At 39.6% G+C, this 18,261-nt stretch overlaps 1 protein-coding gene across 1 annotated transcript in view; it reads left to right on the top strand.

Moving 5' to 3' along the window:
• Positions 1-18,261, top strand: part of csf1rb (colony stimulating factor 1 receptor, b) — a gene marked incomplete at its 5' end in the record, with an annotated part of 91,333 nt that overhangs the window by 19,366 nt on the left and 53,706 nt on the right. Inside the window, 3 exons of the mRNA XM_079247505.1 lie at positions 1,686-1,812; positions 1,892-1,993; positions 2,078-2,188. Of these exons, the coding sequence (XP_079103631.1) occupies positions 1,686-1,812; positions 1,892-1,993; positions 2,078-2,188 (340 nt within the window). The remainder of the gene's footprint in view (positions 1-1,685; positions 1,813-1,891; positions 1,994-2,077; positions 2,189-18,261) is intronic.

The raw sequence follows: 18,261 nt of genomic DNA, 5'->3' as shown, positions 1-18,261 counted from the left end.
TGACGGAGACATCTGTCCTGACGGAGACGTCTGTCCTGACGGAGACGTCCGTCCTGACGGAGACATCTGTCCTGACGGAGACGTCCGTCCTGACGGAGACGTCCGTCCTGACGGAGACATCTGTCCTGACGGAGACGTCTGTCCTGACGGAGACATCTGTCCTGACGGAGACGTCTGTCCTGACGGAGACGTCTGTCCTGACGGAGACATCTGTCCTGACGGAGACGTCCGTCCTGACGGAGACGTCCGTCCTGACGGAGACGTCTGTCCTGACGGAGACGTCTGTCCTGACGGAGACATCTGTCCTGACGGAGACGTCCGTCCTGACGGAGACGTCCGTCCTGACGGAGACATCTGTCCTGACGGAGATGTCCGTCTGTTGGACTGACGGCAAACGAACAGGAGATTTCAACACTCTCCTGTTCTTCTGCTGCTTCTACATTACTACTACTACTACTACTACTACTACTACTACTAATAATAATAATAATAATAATAATAATAATAATAATAATAATTATAATAATAATATTACTTTACTACGACTACTACTACTACTTTACTACTACTAATAATAATAATAACAAGCGGCATCCATCGGGTCCTCGCCTCATGCCGAACCCTCCACCCGAACTCGCCACAAAGCTTCCGGGTAGATGTGAAGTAAAAGGCATGAATCCAAAACTAGTTTGTTAAAAAACAATGCACATACAGTGCTAAATGGGCGTAAACGCCAAGATGGCGGACACCCCATTGCCATGGTAACAGGTGGTCAATGCACTTTTTTACTCGCCTTGTGTTGTTACACATGTGTACCGAATTTCGTAGCCCTAGGTCAAAGTAGATGATCGGGCCCCTAGGGCCCCCCCCCCCCGCCACCCCCCGACAATACATATTACAATGCATTAAGGATCTACCAAATAATGATTTTAATTTTGGTGCAGATCGCATGTATTTCTGCGAAAATATGATTTAACCGTGTTTCATGATTTAACGCTTTTTTCCATGGGTTGCCACGGTAACATGCTTTGTCCTATCAGAAAGATTTGAATAACTTTTGGTCCCCATCTTGTCACGAAGCTCCATGGCGAATGTGGAGCCAATAGCATGAATCGCCTCAGACTAGTTCGTTCAAATATGATGCACCCAAATTGACAAAAACGGGCCAAAAAATGGCCGCAAACGCCAAGATGGTGGACAGCCTGTTGCCATGACAACAGGTGTTTCATTGACTTTTCTACTCGTCTTGAGGTGGTAGACGTGTACCGAATTTCATCATCCTACGTCAAACTAAACTTTGTTGACCTCATTCTAGAGGCCATTTTTGGCGTTTCTAGGGGGCGCCGTCGAGGCATTTTTGGATTGGCGTGCATACAAACGCCAGATTATCGACATTTTCACCGGGCTTGAGTTGTGTGCCAAGCTTCACAACTTTTCACGGGGGCTAAGAGGATCAAAATTGAGTGAGTGGTGCTGAGAAGAATAATAAACATTTTAACAACAATAGGGCCTTGCCATACTTCGTATGGCTCGGACCCTAATAATAATATTACTTTACTACTACTACTACTACTACTACTACTACTACTACTACTACTACTTTACTACTACTACTACTACTACTACTACTACTACTACTACTACTACTACTACTACTTTACTACTACTACTACTGCTACTTCCAGAAACCCAGATATGAGATCCGTTGGAAAATCATCGAGAGCACCGATGGGAACACCTACACCTTTATTGACCCCTCCCAGCTGCCGTACAACCAGAAGTGGGAGTTTCCTCGAGACAAGCTGCGGCTCGGTAGGAACCCATCCCCACCAGAACATCTTCCTCTTCCTCAGCCTTCCTCCAATCCGTGTTCTGGCTGGGTGTCTGTCAGGTGCTGTGCTGGGTTCAGGGGCGTTCGGGAAGGTCGTCGAGGCAACGGCATACGGTCTTGGAACCGACCAGGCTACCAGGGTCGCCGTCAAGATGCTCAAACGTGAGTCTGATGACATTCAGTACATCATCATCGCCATCATCTTCCGTGGAGGGACAATCTGATGTTTGATGTCTTCATCGCCAGCGAGCGCTCACTCAGAGGAACGGGAGGCCCTGATGTCCGAGCTGAAGATCCTCAGCCACCTTGGTTACCATGACAACATCGTCAACCTGTTGGGTGCATGCACTCGAGGAGGTGATGATGATTTAATGTATGACTCAATGTCACGATTCAGGTGTTTGTTGTATTTAGTCTGGATCCGACGAACTTCTACCTTCAGTTTTCTTCACTTCCTGTTTCACGGTGGTCAACTTCCTGTTTTGCATGTTACCAGACATGACATCACATGACCTTGTTCGGCTAACATCGCCGTTTACCCAGTACTCGATCCGTCATTGGTCTGGACAAGTCTGAAACCGGACTGTTTCAGTCTAAACTCATCTAAAACTTAGACCTCTTTGGTCCAAACTGTACTGAAACTTGATCTGGAAGTGGTATGAACTGCTCTGAAACCAGTCTGATTCTGGTAAAACTGGTTTGGAACCAGACTGGTTTTAGTCTGAACTGCTCTGAAACCAGTCTGATTCTGGTAAAACTGGTTTGGAACCAGACTGGTTTTAGTCTGAACTGGTCTGAAACCAGTCTGATTCTGGTAAAACTGGTTTGGAACCAGACTGGTTTTAGTCTGAACTGGTCTGAAACCAGTATGATTAAGTTAAAACTGGTTTGGCACTAGACTGGTTTTCGTCTGAACTGGTCTGAAACCAGTTTGATTCTGGTAAAACTGGTTTGAAACTAGACTGGTTTTTGTCTGAACTGGTCTGAAACCAGTATGACTCAGTTAAAACTGGTTTGGTACTAGACTGGTTTTAGTCTGAACTGGTCTGAAACCAGTTTGATTCAGTTAAAACTGGTTTGGAACTAGACTGGTTTTAGTCTGAACTGGTCTGAAACCAGTATGATTCAGTTAAAACTGGTTTGGAACTAGACTGGTTTTAGTCTGAACTGGTCTGAAACCAGTATGATTCAGTTAAAACTGGTTTGGAACTAGACTGGTTTTAGTCTGAACTGGTCTGGAATCAGTATGATTCAGTTAAAACTGGTTTGGAACCAGACTAGTTTTCGTCTGGTCTGGAATCAGTATGATTCAGTTTAAACTGGTTTGGAACTAGACTGGTTTTAGTCTGAACTGGTCTGAAACCAGTCTAATTCAGTTAAAACTGGTTTGGCACTAGACTAGTTTTAGTCTGAACTGGTCTGGAATCAGTATGATTCAGTTAAAACTGGTTTGGAACTAGACTGGTTTTAGTCTGAACTGGTCTGAAACCAGTATGATTCAGTTAAAACTGGTTTGGAACCAGACTGGTTTTAGTCTGGTCTGGAATCAGTATGATTCAGTAAAAACTGGTTTGGAACTAGACTGGTTTTAGTCTGAACTGGTCTGAAACCAGTATGATTCAGTTAAAACTGGTTTGGAACTAGACTGGGTTTAGTCTGAACTGGTCTGAAACCAGTTTGATTCTGGTAAAACTGGTTTGGAACTAGACTGGTTTTAGTCTGAACTGGTCTGAATCCAGTTTGATTCAGTTAAAACTGGTTTGGAACTAGACTGGTTTTTTTCTGAAATGGTCTGGAATCAGTATGATTCAGTTAACACTGGTTTGGAACTAGACTGGTTTTAGTCTGAACTGGTCTGGAATCAGTATGATTCAGTTAAAACTGGTTTGGAACTAGACTGGTTTTAGTCTGAACTGGTCTGAAACCAGTTTGATTCTGGTAAAACTGGTTTGGAACTAGACTGGTTTTAGTCTGAACTGGTCTGGAATCAGTATGATTCAGTTAAAACTGGTTTGGAACTAGACTGGTTTTAGTCTGAACTAGTCTGGAATCAGTATGATTCAGTTAAAACTGGTTTGGAACTAGACTGGTTTTAGTCTGAACTGGTCTGAAACCAGTATGATTCAGTTAAAACTGGTTTGGAACTAGACTGGTTTTAGTCTGAACTGGTCTGAAACCAGTTTGATTCTGGTAAAACTGGTTTGGAACTAGACTGGTTTTAGTCTGAACTGGTCTGGAATCAGTATGATTCAGTATAAACTGGTTTGGAACCAGACTGGCTTTCGTCTGGTCTGGAATCAGTATGATTCAGTTTAAACTGGTTTGGAACTAGACTGGTTTTAGTCTGAACTGGTCTGAAACCAGTATGATTCAGTTAAAACTGGTTTGGAACTAGACTGGTTTTAGTCTGAACTGGTCTGAAAACAGTATGATTTAGTTAAAACTGGTTTTGAACTAGACTGGTTTTAGTCTGAACTGGTCTGAAACCAGTATGATTCCGTTAAAACTGGTTTGGAACCAGATTGGTTTTCGTCTGGTCTGGAATCAGTATGATTCAGTTTAAACTGGTTTGGAACTAGACTGGTTTTAGTCTGAACTGGTCTGAAACCAGTTTGATTCTGGTAAAACTGGTTTGGAACTAAACTGGTTTTAGTCTGAACTGGTCTGGAATCAGTATGATTCAGTTAAAACTGGTTTGGAACTAGACTGGTTTTAGTCTGAACTGGTCTGGAATCAGTATGATTCAGTATAAACTGGTTTGGAACTAGACTGGTTTTAGTCTGGTCTGGAATCAGTATGATTCAGTTAAAACTGGTTTGGAACCAGACTAGTTGTCGTCTGGTCTGGAATCAGTATGATTCAGTTTAAACTGGTTTGGAACTAGACTGGTTTTAGTCTGAACTGGTCTGAAACCAGTATGATTCAGTTAAAACTGGTTTGGAACTACACTGGGTTTAGTCTGAACTGGTCTGAAACCAGTTTGATTCTGGTAAAACTGGTTTGGAACTAGACTGGTTTTAGTCTGAACTGGTCTGAAACCAGTTTGATTCAGTTAAAACTGGTTTGGAACTAGACTGGTTTTTTTTCTGAAATGGTCTGAAAACAGTATGATTCAGTATAAACTGGTTTGGAACTAGACTGGTTTTAGTCTGAACTGGTCTGAAACCAGTATGATTCAGTTAAAACTGGTTTTGAACTAGACTGGTTTTAGTCTGAACTGGTCTGAAACAAGTCTAATTAAGTTAAAACTGGTTTGGATCTAGACTGGTTTTAGTCTGAACTGGTCTGGAATCAGTATGATTCAGTCAAAACTCGTTTGGAACTAGACTGTTTTTTGTCTGAACTGGTCCAAAACAAGTCTAATTCAGTTAAAACTGGTTTGGAACTAGACTGGTTTTAGTCTGAACTGGTCTGAAACCAGTTTGATTCTGGTAAAACTGGTTTGGAACTAGACTGGTTTTAGTCTGAACTGGTCTGAAAACAGTATGATTTAGTTAAAACTGGTTTTGAACTAGACTGGTTTTAGTCTGAACTGGTCTGAAACCAGTATGATTCCGTTAAAACTGGTTTGGAACCAGATTGGTTTTCGTCTGGTCTGGAATCAGTATGATTCAGTTTAAACTGGTTTGGAACTAGACTGGTTTTAGTCTGAACTGGTCTGAAACCAGTTTGATTCTGGTAAAACTGGTTTGGAACTAAACTGGTTTTAGTCTGAACTGGTCTGGAATCAGTTTGATTCTGGTAAAACTGGTTTGGAACTAGACTGGTTTTAGTCTGAACTGGTCTGAAACCAGTTTGATTCAGTTAAAACTGGTTTGGAACTAGACTGTTTTTTTTTCTGAAATGGTCTGAAAACAGTATGATTCAGTATAAACTGGTTTGGAACTAGACTGGTTTTAGTCTGAACTGGTCTGAAACCAGTTTGATTCTGGTAAAACTGGTTTTGAACTAGACTGGTTTTAGTCTGAACTGGTCTGAAACCAGTATGATTCAGTTAAAACTGGTTTTGAACTAGACTGGTTTTAGTCTGAACTGGTCTGAAACAAGTCTAATTAAGTTAAAACTGGTTTGGATCTAGACTGGTTTTAGTCTGAACTGGTCTGGAATCAGTATGATTCAGTCAAAACTCGTTTGGAACTAGACTGTTTTTTGTCTGAACTGGTCCAAAACAAGTCTAATTCAGTTAAAACTGGTTTGGAACTAGACTGGTTTTAGTCTGAACTGGTCTGAAACCAGTTTGATTCTGGTAAAACTGGTTTGGAACTAGACTGGTTTTAGTCTGAACTGGTCTGGAATCAGTATGATTCAGTTAAAACTGGTTTGGAACTAGACTGGTTTTAGTCTGAACTGGTCTGAAACCAGTATGATTCAGTTAAAACTGGTTTGGATCTAGACTGGTTTTAGTCTGAACTAGTCTGAAATCAGTATGATTCAGTTAAAACTGGTTTGGAACTAGACTGGTTTTAGTCTGAACTGGTCTGAAACCAGTTTGATTCTGGTAAAACTGGTTTGGAACTAGACTGGTTTTAGTCTGAACTGGTCTGAAAACAGTATGATTTAGTTAAAACTGGTTTTGAACTAGACTGGTTTTAGTCTGAACTGGTCTGAAACCAGTATGATTCCGTTAAAACTGGTTTGGAACCAGATTGGTTTTCGTCTGGTCTGGAATCAGTATGATTCAGTTTAAACTGGTTTGGAACTAGACTGGTTTTAGTCTGAACTGGTCTGAAACCAGTTTGATTCTGGTAAAACTGGTTTGGAACTAAACTGGTTTTAGTCTGAACTGGTCTGGAATCAGTATGATTCAGTTAAAACTGGTTTGGAACTAGACTGGTTTTAGTCTGAACTGGTCTGGAATCAGTATGATTCAGTATAAACTGGTTTGGAACTAGACTGGTTTTAGTCTGGTCTGGAATCAGTATGATTCAGTTAAAACTGGTTTGGAACCAGACTAGTTGTCGTCTGGTCTGGAATCAGTATGATTCAGTTTAAACTGGTTTGGAACTAGACTGGTTTTAGTCTGAACTGGTCTGAAACCAGTATGATTCAGTTAAAACTGGTTTGGAACTACACTGGGTTTAGTCTGAACTGGTCTGAAACCAGTTTGATTCTGGTAAAACTGGTTTGGAACTAGACTGGTTTTAGTCTGAACTGGTCTGAAACCACTTTGATTCAGTTAAAACTGGTTTGGAACTAGACTGGTTTTTTTTCTGAAATGGTCTGAAAACAGTATGATTCAGTATAAACTGGTTTGGAACTAGACTGGTTTTAGTCTGAACTGGTCTGAAACCAGTTTGATTCTGGTAAAACTGGTTTTGAACTAGACTGGTTTTAGTCTGAACTGGTCTGAAACCAGTATGATTCAGTTAAAACTGGTTTTGAACTAGACTGGTTTTAGTCTGAACTGGTCTGAAACAAGTCTAATTAAGTTAAAACTGGTTTGGATCTAGACTGGTTTTAGTCTGAACTGGACTGGAATCAGTATGATTCAGTCAAAACTCGTTTGGAACTAGACTGTTTTTTGTCTGAACTGGTCTGAAACCAGTTTGATTCTGGTAAAACTGGTTTGGAACTAGACTGGTTTTAGTCTGAACTGGTCTGAAACCAGTTTGATTCTGGTAAAACTGGTTTGGAACTAGACTGGTTTTAGTCTGAACTGGTCTGGAATCAGTATGATTCAGTTAAAACTGGTTTGGAACTAGACTGGTTTTAGTCTGAACTGGTCTGAAACCAGTATGATTCAGTTAAAACTGGTTTGGATCTAGACTGGTTTTAGTCTGAACTAGTCTGGAATCAGTATGATTCAGTTAAAACTGGTTTGGAACTAGACTGGTTTTAGTCTGAACTGGTCTGGAATCAGTATGATTCAGTTAAAACTGGTTTGGAACCAGACTGGTTTTTGTCTGGTCTGGAATCAGTATGATTCAGTTTAAACTGGTTTGGAACTAGACTGGTTTTAGTCTGAACTGGTCTGAAACCAGTATGATTCAGTTAAAACTGGTTTGGAACTAGACTGGTTTTAGTCTGAACTGGTCTGAAACCAGTTTGATTCTGGTAAAACTGGTTTGGAACTAGACTGGTTTTAGTCTGAACTGGTCTGGAATCAGTATGATTCAGTATAAACTGGTTTGGAACCAGACTGGCTTTCGTCTGGTCTGGAATCAGTATGATTCAGTTAAAACTGGTTTGGAACTAGACTGGTTTTAGTCTGAACTGGTCTGAAACCAGTATGATTCAGTTAAAACTGGTTTGGAACTAGACTGGTTTTAGTCTGAACTGGTCTGAAAACAGTATGATTTAGTTAAAACTGGTTTTGAACTAGACTGGTTTTAGTCTGAACTGGTCTGAAACCAGTATGATTCCGTTAAAACTGGTTTGGAACCAGATTGGTTTTCGTCTGGTCTGGAATCAGTATGATTCAGTTTAAACTGGTTTGGAACTAGACTGGTTTTAGTCTGAACTGGTCTGAAACCAGTTTGATTCTGGTAAAACTGGTTTGGAACTAAACTGGTTTTAGTCTGAACTGGTCTGGAATCAGTATGATTCAGTTAAAACTGGTTTGGAACTAGACTGGTTTTAGTCTGAACTGGTCTGGAATCAGTATGATTCAGTATAAACTGGTTTGGAACTAGACTGGTTTTAGTCTGGTCTGGAATCAGTATGATTCAGTTAAAACTGGTTTGGAACCAGACTAGTTGTCGTCTGGTCTGGAATCAGTATGATTCAGTTTAAACTGGTTTGGAACTAGACTGGTTTTAGTCTGAACTGGTCTGAAACCAGTATGATTCAGTTAAAACTGGTTTGGAACTACACTGGGTTTAGTCTGAACTGGTCTGAAACCAGTTTGATTCTGGTAAAACTGGTTTGGAACTAGACTGGTTTTAGTCTGAACTGGTCTGAAACCAGTTTGATTCAGTTAAAACTGGTTTGGAACTAGACTGGTTTTTTTTCTGAAATGGTCTGAAAACAGTATGATTCTGGTAAAACTGGTTTGGAACTAGACTGGTTTTAGTCTGAACTGGTCTGAAACCAGTTTGATTCAGTTAAAACTGGTTTGGAACCAGACTGGTTTTTGTCTGGTCTGGAATCAGTATGATTCAGTTTAAACTGGTTTGGAACTAGACTGGTTTTAGTCTGAACTGGTCTGAAACCAGTATGATTCAGTTAAAACTGGTTTGGAACTAGACTGGTTTTAGTCTGAACTGGTCTGAAACCAGTATGATTCAGTTAAAACTGGTTTGGAACTAGACTGGTTTTAGTCTGAACTGGTCTGAAAAAAGTATGATTTAGTTAAAACTGGTTTTGAACTAGACTGGTTTTAGTCTGAACTGGTCTGAAACCAGTATGATTCCGTTAAAACTGGTTTGGAACCAGATTGGTTTTCGTCTGGTCTGGAATCAGTATGATTCAGTTTAAACTGGTTTGGAACTAGACTGGTTTTAGTCTGAACTGGTCTGAAACCAGTTTGATTCTGGTAAAACTGGTTTGGAACTAAACTGGTTTTAGTCTGAACTGGTCTGGAATCAGTATGATTCATTTAAAACTCGTTTGGAACTAGACTGGTTTTAGTCTGAACTGGTCTGGAATCAGTATGATTCAGTATAAACTGGTTTGGAACTAGACTGGTTTTAGTCTGGTCTGGAATCAGTATGATTCAGTTAAAACTGGTTTGGAACCAGACTAGTTGTCGTCTGGTCTGGAATCAGTATGATTCAGTTTAAACTGGTTTGGAACTAGACTGGTTTTTGTCTGAACTGGTCCAAAACAAGTCTAATTCAGTTAAAACTGGTTTGGAACTAGACTGGTTTTAGTCTGAACTGGTCTGGAATCAGTATGAGTCAGTTAAAACTGGTTTGGAACTAGACTGGTTTTAATCTGAACTGGTCTGAAACCAGTATGATTCAGTTAAAACTGGTTTGCCACTAGACTGGTTTTCGTCTGGTTTGGAATCAGTATGATTCAGTTAAAACTGGTTCAGATCTAGACTGGTTTTAGTCTGAACTGGTCTGGAATCAGTATGATTCAGTTAAAACTGGTTTGGAACCAGACTGGTTTTCGTCTGGTCTGGAATCAGTATGAGTCAGTTTAAACTGGTTTGGAACTAGACTGGTTTTAGTCTGAACTGGTCTGAAACCTGTTTGATTCAGTTAAAACTGGTTTGGAACTAGACTGGTTTTAGTCTGAACGGGTCTGGAATCAGTATGATTCAGTATAAACTGGTTTGGAACCAGACTAGTTTTCGTCTGGTCTGGAATCAGTATGATTCAGTTTAAACTGGTTTGGAACTAGACTGTTTTAGTCTGAACTGGTCTGAAACCAGTTTGATTCTGGTAAAACTGGTTTTGAACTAGACTGGTTTTACTCTGAACTGGTCTGAAACCAGTATGATTCAGTTAAAACTGGTTCAGATCTAGACTGGTTTTAGTCTGAACTGGTCTGGAATCAGTATGATTCAGTTAAAACTGGTTTGGATCTAGACTGGTTTTAGTCTGAACTGGTCTGGAATCAGTATGATTCAGTCAAAACTCGTTTGGAACTAGACTGGTTTTTGTCTGAACTGGTCTGAAACCAGTATGATTCAGTTAAAACTGGTTTGGATCTAGACTGGTTTTAGTCTGAACTGGTCTGAAACCAGTTTGATTCTGGTAAAACTGGTTTGAAACTAGACTGGTTTTTGTCTGAACTGGTCTGAAACAAGTCTAATTAAGTTAAAACTGGTTTGGAACTAGACTGGTTTTAGTCTGAACTGGTCTGGAATCAGTATGATTCAGTATAAACTGGTATGGAACCAGACTAGTTGTCGTCTGGTCTGGAATCAGTATGATTCAGTTAAAACTGGTTTGGAACTAGACTGGTTTTAGTCTGGTCTGGAACCAGTATGATTCAGTTAAAACTGGTTTGCCACTAGACTGGTTTTCGTCTGGTCTGGAATCAGTATGATTCAGTTAAAATTGGTGGGGAACCAGACTAGTTTTCGTCTGGTCTGGAATAAATATGATTCAGTTTAAACTGGTTTGGAACTAGACTGTTTTAGTCTGAACTGGTCTGAAACCAGTATGATTCAGTTAAAACTGGTTTGGCACTAGACTGGTTTTAGTCTGAACTGGTCTGAAACCAGTTTGATTCAGTTAAAACTGGTTTGGAACTAGACTGGTTTTCATCTGAACTGGTCTGAAACCAGTTTGATTCAGTTAAAACTGGTTTGGAACTAGACTGGTTTTTTTCTGAAATGGTCGGAAACCAGTATGATTCAGTTAAAACTGGTTTGGAACTAGACTGGTTTTAGTCTGGTCTGGAATCAGTATGATTCAGTATAAACTGGTTTGGAACTAGACTGGTTTTAGTCTGAACTGGTCTGAAACCAGTATGATTCAGTTAAAACTGGTTTGGCACTAGACTGGTTTTAGTCTGAACTGGTCTGAAACCAGTTTGATTCTGGTAAAACTGGTTTGGAACTAGACTGGATTTGTCTGAACTGGTCCAAAACAAGTCTAATTCAGTTAAAACTGGTTTGGAACTAGACTGGTTTTAGTCTGAACTGGTCTGGAATCAGTATGAGTCAGTTAAAACTGGTTTGGAACTAGACTGGTTTTAGTCTGAACTGGTTTGGAATCAGTATGATTCAGTATAAACTGGTTTGGAACCAGACTAGTTGTCGTCTGGTCTGGAATCAGTATGATTCAGTTAAAACTGGTTTGGAACTAGACTGGTTTTAGTCTGAGCTGGTCTGAAACCAGTTTGATTCTGGTAAAACTGGTTTTGAACTAGACTGGTTTTAGTCTGAACTGGTCTGAAACCAGTATGATTCAGTTAAAACTGGTTTTCCACTAGACTGGTTTTCCTCTGGTCTGGAATCAGTATGATTCAGTTTAAACTGGTTTGGAACTAGACTGGTTTTAGTCTGAACTGGTCTGAAACCAGTATGATTCAGTTAAAACTGGTTTGGAACTACACTGGGTTTAGTCTGAACTGGTCTGAAACCAGTTTGATTCTGGTAAAACTGGTTTGGAACTAGACTGGTTTTAGTCTGAACTGGTCTGAAACCAGTATGATTCAGTTAAAACTGGTTTGGAACTACACTGGGTTTAGTCTGAACTGGTCTGAAACCAGTTTGATTCAGTTAAAACTGGTTTGGAACTAGACTGGTTTTTTTTCTGAAATGGTCTGAAAACAGTATGATTCAGTATAAACTGGTTTGGAACTAGACTGGTTTTAGTCTGAACTGGTCTGAAACCAGTTTGATTCTGGTAAAACTGGTTTGGAACTAGACTGGTTTTAGTCTGAACTGGTCTGAAACCAGTATGATTCAGTTAAAACTGGTTTGGAACTAGACTGGTTTTAGTCTGAACTGGTCTGAAAACAGTATGATTTAGTTAAAACTGGTTTTGAACTAGACTGGTTTTAGTCTGAACTGGTCTGAAACCAGTATGATTCCGTTAAAACTGGTTTGGAACCAGATTGGTTTTCGTCTGGTCTGGAATCAGTATGATTCAGTTTAAACTGGTTTGGAACTAGACTGGTTTTAGTCTGAACTGGTCTGAAACCAGTTTGATTCTGGTAAAACTGGTTTGGAACTAAACTGGTTTTAGTCTGAACTGGTCTGGAATCAGTATGATTCATTTAAAACTCGTTTGGAACTAGACTGGTTTTAGTCTGAACTGGTCTGGAATCAGTATGATTCAGTATAAACTGGTTTGGAACTAGACTGGTTTTAGTCTGGTCTGGAATCAGTATGATTCAGTTAAAACTGGTTTGGAACCAGACTAGTTGTCGTCTGGTCTGGAATCAGTATGATTCAGTTTAAACTGGTTTGGAACTAGACTGGTTTTTGTCTGAACTGGTCCAAAACAAGTCTAATTCAGTTAAAACTGGTTTGGAACTAGACTGGTTTTAGTCTGAACTGGTCTGGAATCAGTATGAGTCAGTTAAAACTGGTTTGGAACTAGACTGGTTTTAATCTGAACTGGTCTGAAACCAGTATGATTCAGTTAAAACTGGTTTGCCACTAGACTGGTTTTCGTCTGATCTGGAATCAGTATGATTCAGTTAAAACTGGTTCAGATCTAGACTGGTTTTAGTCTGAACTGGTCTGGAATCAGTATGATTCAGTTAAAACTGGTTTGGAACCAGACTGGTTTTCGTCTGGTCTGGAATCAGTATGAGTCAGTTTAAACTGGTTTGGAACTAGACTGGTTTTAGTCTGAACTGGTCTGAAACCTGTTTGATTCAGTTTAAACTGGTTTGGAACTAGACTGGTTTTAGTCTGAACGGGTCTGGAATCAGTATGATTCAGTATAAACTGGTTTGGAACCAGACTAGTTTTCGTCTGGTCTGGAATCAGTATGATTCAGTTTAAACTGGTTTGGAACTAGACTGTATTAGTCTGAACTGGTCTGAAACCAGTTTGATTCTGGTAAAACTGGTTTGGAACTAGACTGGTTTTAGTCTGAACTGGTCTGAAACCAGTATAATTCAGTTAAAACTGGTTTGCCACTAGACTGGTTTTCGTCTGGTCTGGAATCAGTATGATTCAGTTAAAACTGGTTCAGATCTAGACTGGTTTTAGTCTGAACTGGTCTGGAATCAGTATGATTCAGTTAAAACTGGTTCAGATCTAGACTGGTTTTAGTCTGAACTGGTCTGGAATCAGTATGATTCAGTTAAAACTGGTTTGGATCTAGACTGGTTTTAGTCTGAACTGGTCTGGAATCAGTATGATTCAGTCAAAACTCGTTTGGAACTAGACTGGTTTTTGTCTGAACTGGTCTGAAACCAGTATGATTCAGTTAAAACTGGTTTGGATCTAGACTGGTTTTAGTCTGAACTGGTCTGAAACCAGTTTGATTCTGGTAAAACTGGTTTGAAACTAGACTGGTTTTTGTCTGAACTGGTCTGAAACAAGTCTAATTAAGTTAAAACTGGTTTGGAACTAGACTGGTTTTAGTCTGAACTGGTCTGGAATCAGTATGATTCAGTATAAACTGGTATGGAACCAGACTAGTTGTCGTCTGGTCTGGAATCAGTATGATTCAGTTAAAACTGGTTTGGAACTAGACTGGTTTTAGTCTGGTCTGGAATCAGTATGATTCAGTTAAAATTGGTGGGGAACCAGACTAGTTTTCGTCTGGTCTGGAATAAATATGATTCTGTTTAAACTGGTTTGGAACTAGACTGTTTTAGTCTGAACTGGTCTGAAACCAGTATGATTCAGTTAAAACTGGTTTGGCACTAGACTGGTTTTAGTCTGAACTGGTCTGAAACCAGTTTGATTCAGTTAAAACTGGTTTGGAACTAGACTGGTTTTCATCTGAACTGGTCTGAAACCAGTTTGATTCTGGTAAAACTGGTTTGGAACTAGACTGGTTTTTTTCTGAAATGGTCGGAAACCAGTATGATTCAGTTAAAACTGGTTTGGAACTAGACTGGTTTTAGTCTGGTCTGGAATCAGTATGATTCAGTATAAACTGGTTTGGAACTAGACTGGTTTTAGTCTGAACTGGTCTGAAACCAGTATGATTCAGTTAAAACTGGTTTGGCACTAGACTGGTTTTAGTCTGAACTGGTCTGAAACCAGTTTGATTCTGGTAAAACTGGTTTGGAACTAGACTGGTTTTTGTCTGAACTGGTCCAAAACAAGTCTAATTCAGTTAAAACTGGTTTGGAACTAGACTGGTTTTAGTCTGAACTGGTCTGGAATCAGTATGAGTCAGTTAAAACTGGTTTGGAACTAGACTGGTTTTAGTCTGAACTGGTTTGGAATCAGTATGATTCAGTATAAACTGGTTTGGAACCAGACTAGTTGTCGTCTGGTCTGGAATCAGTATGATTCAGTTAAAACTGGTTTGGAACCAGACTAGTTTTCGTCTGGTCTGGAATCAGTGTGATTCAGTTTAAACTGGTTTGGAACTAGACTGTATTAGTCTGAACTGGTCTGAAACCAGTTTGATTCTGGTAAAACTGGTTTGGAACTAGACTGGTTTTAGTCTGAACTGGTCTGAAACCAGTATAATTCAGTTAAAACTGGTTTGCCACTAGACTGGTTTTCGTCTGGTCTGGAATCAGTATGATTCAGTTAAAACTGGTTCAGATCTAGACTGGTTTTAGTCTGAACGGGTCTGGAATCAGTATGATTCAGTATAAACTGGTTTGGAACCAGACTAGTTTTCGTCTGGTCTGGAATCAGTATGATTCAGTTTAAACTGGTTTGGAACTAGACTGTTTTAGTCTGAACTGGTCTGAAACCAGTTTGATTCTGGTAAAACTGGTTTTGAACTAGACTGGTTTTACTCTGAACTGGTCTGAAACCAGTATGATTCAGTTAAAACTGGTTCAGATCTAGACTGGTTTTAGTCTGAACTGGTCTGGAATCAGTATGATTCAGTTAAAACTGGTTTGGAACCAGACTGGTTTTCGTCTGGTCTGGAATCAGTATGATTCAGTTTAAACTGGTTTGGAACTAGACTGGTTTTAGTCTGAACTGGTCTGAAACAAGTTTGATTCAGTTAAAACTGGTTTGGAACTAGACTGGTTTCAGTCTGAACTGGTCTGAAACCAGTATGATTCCGTTAAAACTGGTATGGAACCAGATTGGTTTTCGTCTGGTCTGGAATCAGTATGATTCAGTTTAAACTGGTTTGGAAATAGACTGGTTTTAGTCTGAACTGGTCTGAAACCAGTTTGATTCTGGTAAAACTGGTTTGGAACTAAACTGGTTTTAGTCTGAACTGGTCTGGAATCAGTATGATTCAGTTAAAACTGGTTTGGAACTAGACTGGTTTTAGTCTGAACTGGTCTGAAACCAGTATGATTCAGTTAAAACTGGTTTGGCACTAGACTGGTTTTAGTCTGAACTGGTCTGAAACCAGTTTGATTCTGGTAAAACTGGTTTGGAACTAGACTGGTTTTAGTCTGAACTGGTCTGAAACAAGTCTAATTAAGTTAAAACTGGTTTGGAACTAGACTGGTTTTAGTCTGAACTGGTCTGGAATCAGTTTGATTCTGGTAAAACTGGTTTGGAACTAGACTGGTTTTAGTCTGAACTGGTCTGAAACCAGTATGATTCAGTTAAAACTGGTTTGGATCTAGACTGGTTTTAGTCTGAACTGGTCTGAAACCAGTTTGATTCTGGTAAAACTGGTTTGAAACTAGACTGGTTTTTGTCTGAACTGGTCTGAAACAAGTCTAATTCAGTTAAAACTGGTTTGGAACTAGACTGGTTTTAGTCTGAACTGGTCTGGAATCAGTATGATTCAGTTAAAACTGGTTTGGAACTAGACTGGTTTTAGTCTGAACTGGTCTGGAATCAGTATGATTCAGTATAAACTGGTATGGAACCAGACTAGTTGTCGTCTGGTCTGAAACCAGTATGATTCAGTTAAAACTGGTTTGGAACTAGACTGGTTTTAGTCTGAACTGGTCTGAAACAAGTTTGATTCAGTTTAAACTGGTTTGAAACTAGACTGGTTTTAGTCTGAACTGGTCTGAAACCAGTATGATTCCGTTAAAACTGGTTTGGAACCAGATTGGTTTTCGTCTGGTCTGGAATCAGTATGATTCAGTTTAAACTGGTTTGGAACTAGACTGGTTTTAGTCTGAACTGGTCTGGAATCAGTATGATTCAGTATAAACTGGTTTGGAACCAGACTGGTTTTCGTCTGGTCTGGAATCAGTATGATTCAGTTAAAACTGGTTTGGAACCAGACTGGTTTTCGTCTGGTCTGGAATCAGTATGATTCAGTTTAAACTGGTTTGGAACTAGACTGTTTTAGTCTGAACTGGTCTGAAACCAGTTTGATTCTGGTAAAACTGGTTTTGAACTAGACTGGTTTTAGTCTGAACTGGTCTGAAACCAGTATGATTCAGTTAAAACTGGTTTGCCACTAGACTGGTTTTCGTCTGGTCTGGAATCAGTATGATTCAGTTAAAATTGGTGGGGAATCAGACTAGTTTTCGTCTGGTCTGGAATCAATATGATTCAGTTTAAACTGGTTTGGAACTAGACTGTTTTAGTCTGAACTGGTCTGAAACCAGTATGATTCAGTTAAAACTGGTTTGGCACTAGACTGGTTTTACTCTGAACTGGTCTGAAACCAGTATGATTCAGTTAAAACTGGTTCAGATCTAGACTGGTTTTAGTCTGAACTGGTCCAACACAAGTCTAATCCAGTTAAAACTGGTTTGGAACTAGACTGGTTTTAGTCTGAACTGGTCTGAAACCAGTATGATTCAGTTAAAACTGGTTTGGCACTATACTGGTTTTAGTCTGAACTGGTCTGAAACCAGTTTGATTCTGGTAAAACTGGTTTGAAACTAGACTGGTTTTTGTCTGAACTGGTCTGAAACAAGTCTAATTCAGTTAAAACTGGTTTGGAACTAGACTGGTTTTAGTCTGAACTGGTCTGGAATCAGTTTGATTCAGTTAAAACTGGTTTGGAACTAGACTGGTTTTAGTCTGAACTGGTCTGGAATCAGTATGATTCAGTATAAACTGGTTTGGAACCACACTAGTTGTCGTCTGGTCTGGAATCAGTATGATTCAGTTAAAACTGGTTTGGAACCAGACTAGTTTTCGTCTGGTCTGGAATCAGTATGATTCAGTTTAAACTGGTTTGGAACTAGACTGTTTTAGTCTGAACTGGTCTGAAACCAGTTTGATTCTGGTAAAACTGGTTTTGAACTAGACTGGTTTTAGTCTGAACTGGTCTGAAACCAGTATGATTCAGTTAAAACTGGTTTGCCACTAGACTGGTTTTTGTCTGGTCTGGAATCAGTATGATTCAGTTAAAATTGGTGGGGAACCAGACTAGTTTTCGTCTGGTCTGGAATCAATATGATTCAGTTTAAACTGGTTTGGAACTAGACTGTTTTAGTCTGAACTGGTCTGAAACCAGTATGATTCAGTTAAAACTGGTTTGGCACTAGACTGGTTTTACTCTGAACTGGTCTGAAACCAGTATGATTCATTTAAAACTGGTTCAGATCTAGACTGGTTTTAGTCTGAACTGGTCTGGAATCAGTATGATTCAGTTAAAACTGGTTTGGAACCAGACTGGTTTTCGTCTGGTCTGGAATCAGTATGATTCAGTTTAAACTGGTTTGGAACTAGACTGGTTTTAGTCTGAACTGGTCTGAAACCAGTATGATTCAGTTTAAACTGGTTTGGAACTAGACTGGTTTTAGTCTGAACTGGTCTGAAACCAGTTTGATTCTGGTAAAACTGGTTTGGAACTAAACTGGTTTTAGTCTGAACTGGTCTGGAATCAGTATGATTCAGTTAAAACTGGTTTGGAACTAGACTGGTTTTAGTCTGAACTGGTCTGGAATCAGTATGATTCAGTATAAACTGGTTTGGAACCAGACTAGTTTTCATCTGGTCTGGAATCAGTATGATTCAGTTTAAACTGGTTTGGAACTAGACTGGTTTTAGTCTG

This window comes from Telmatherina bonti (genome assembly GCF_933228915.1).
Source record: "Telmatherina bonti genome assembly, chromosome: 10".
Taxonomy (NCBI): domain Eukaryota; kingdom Metazoa; phylum Chordata; class Actinopteri; order Atheriniformes; family Telmatherinidae; genus Telmatherina; species Telmatherina bonti.
The sequence above is the reverse complement of the archived record's forward strand: the minus strand, read 5'-3'. Positions and strand labels throughout refer to the sequence as shown.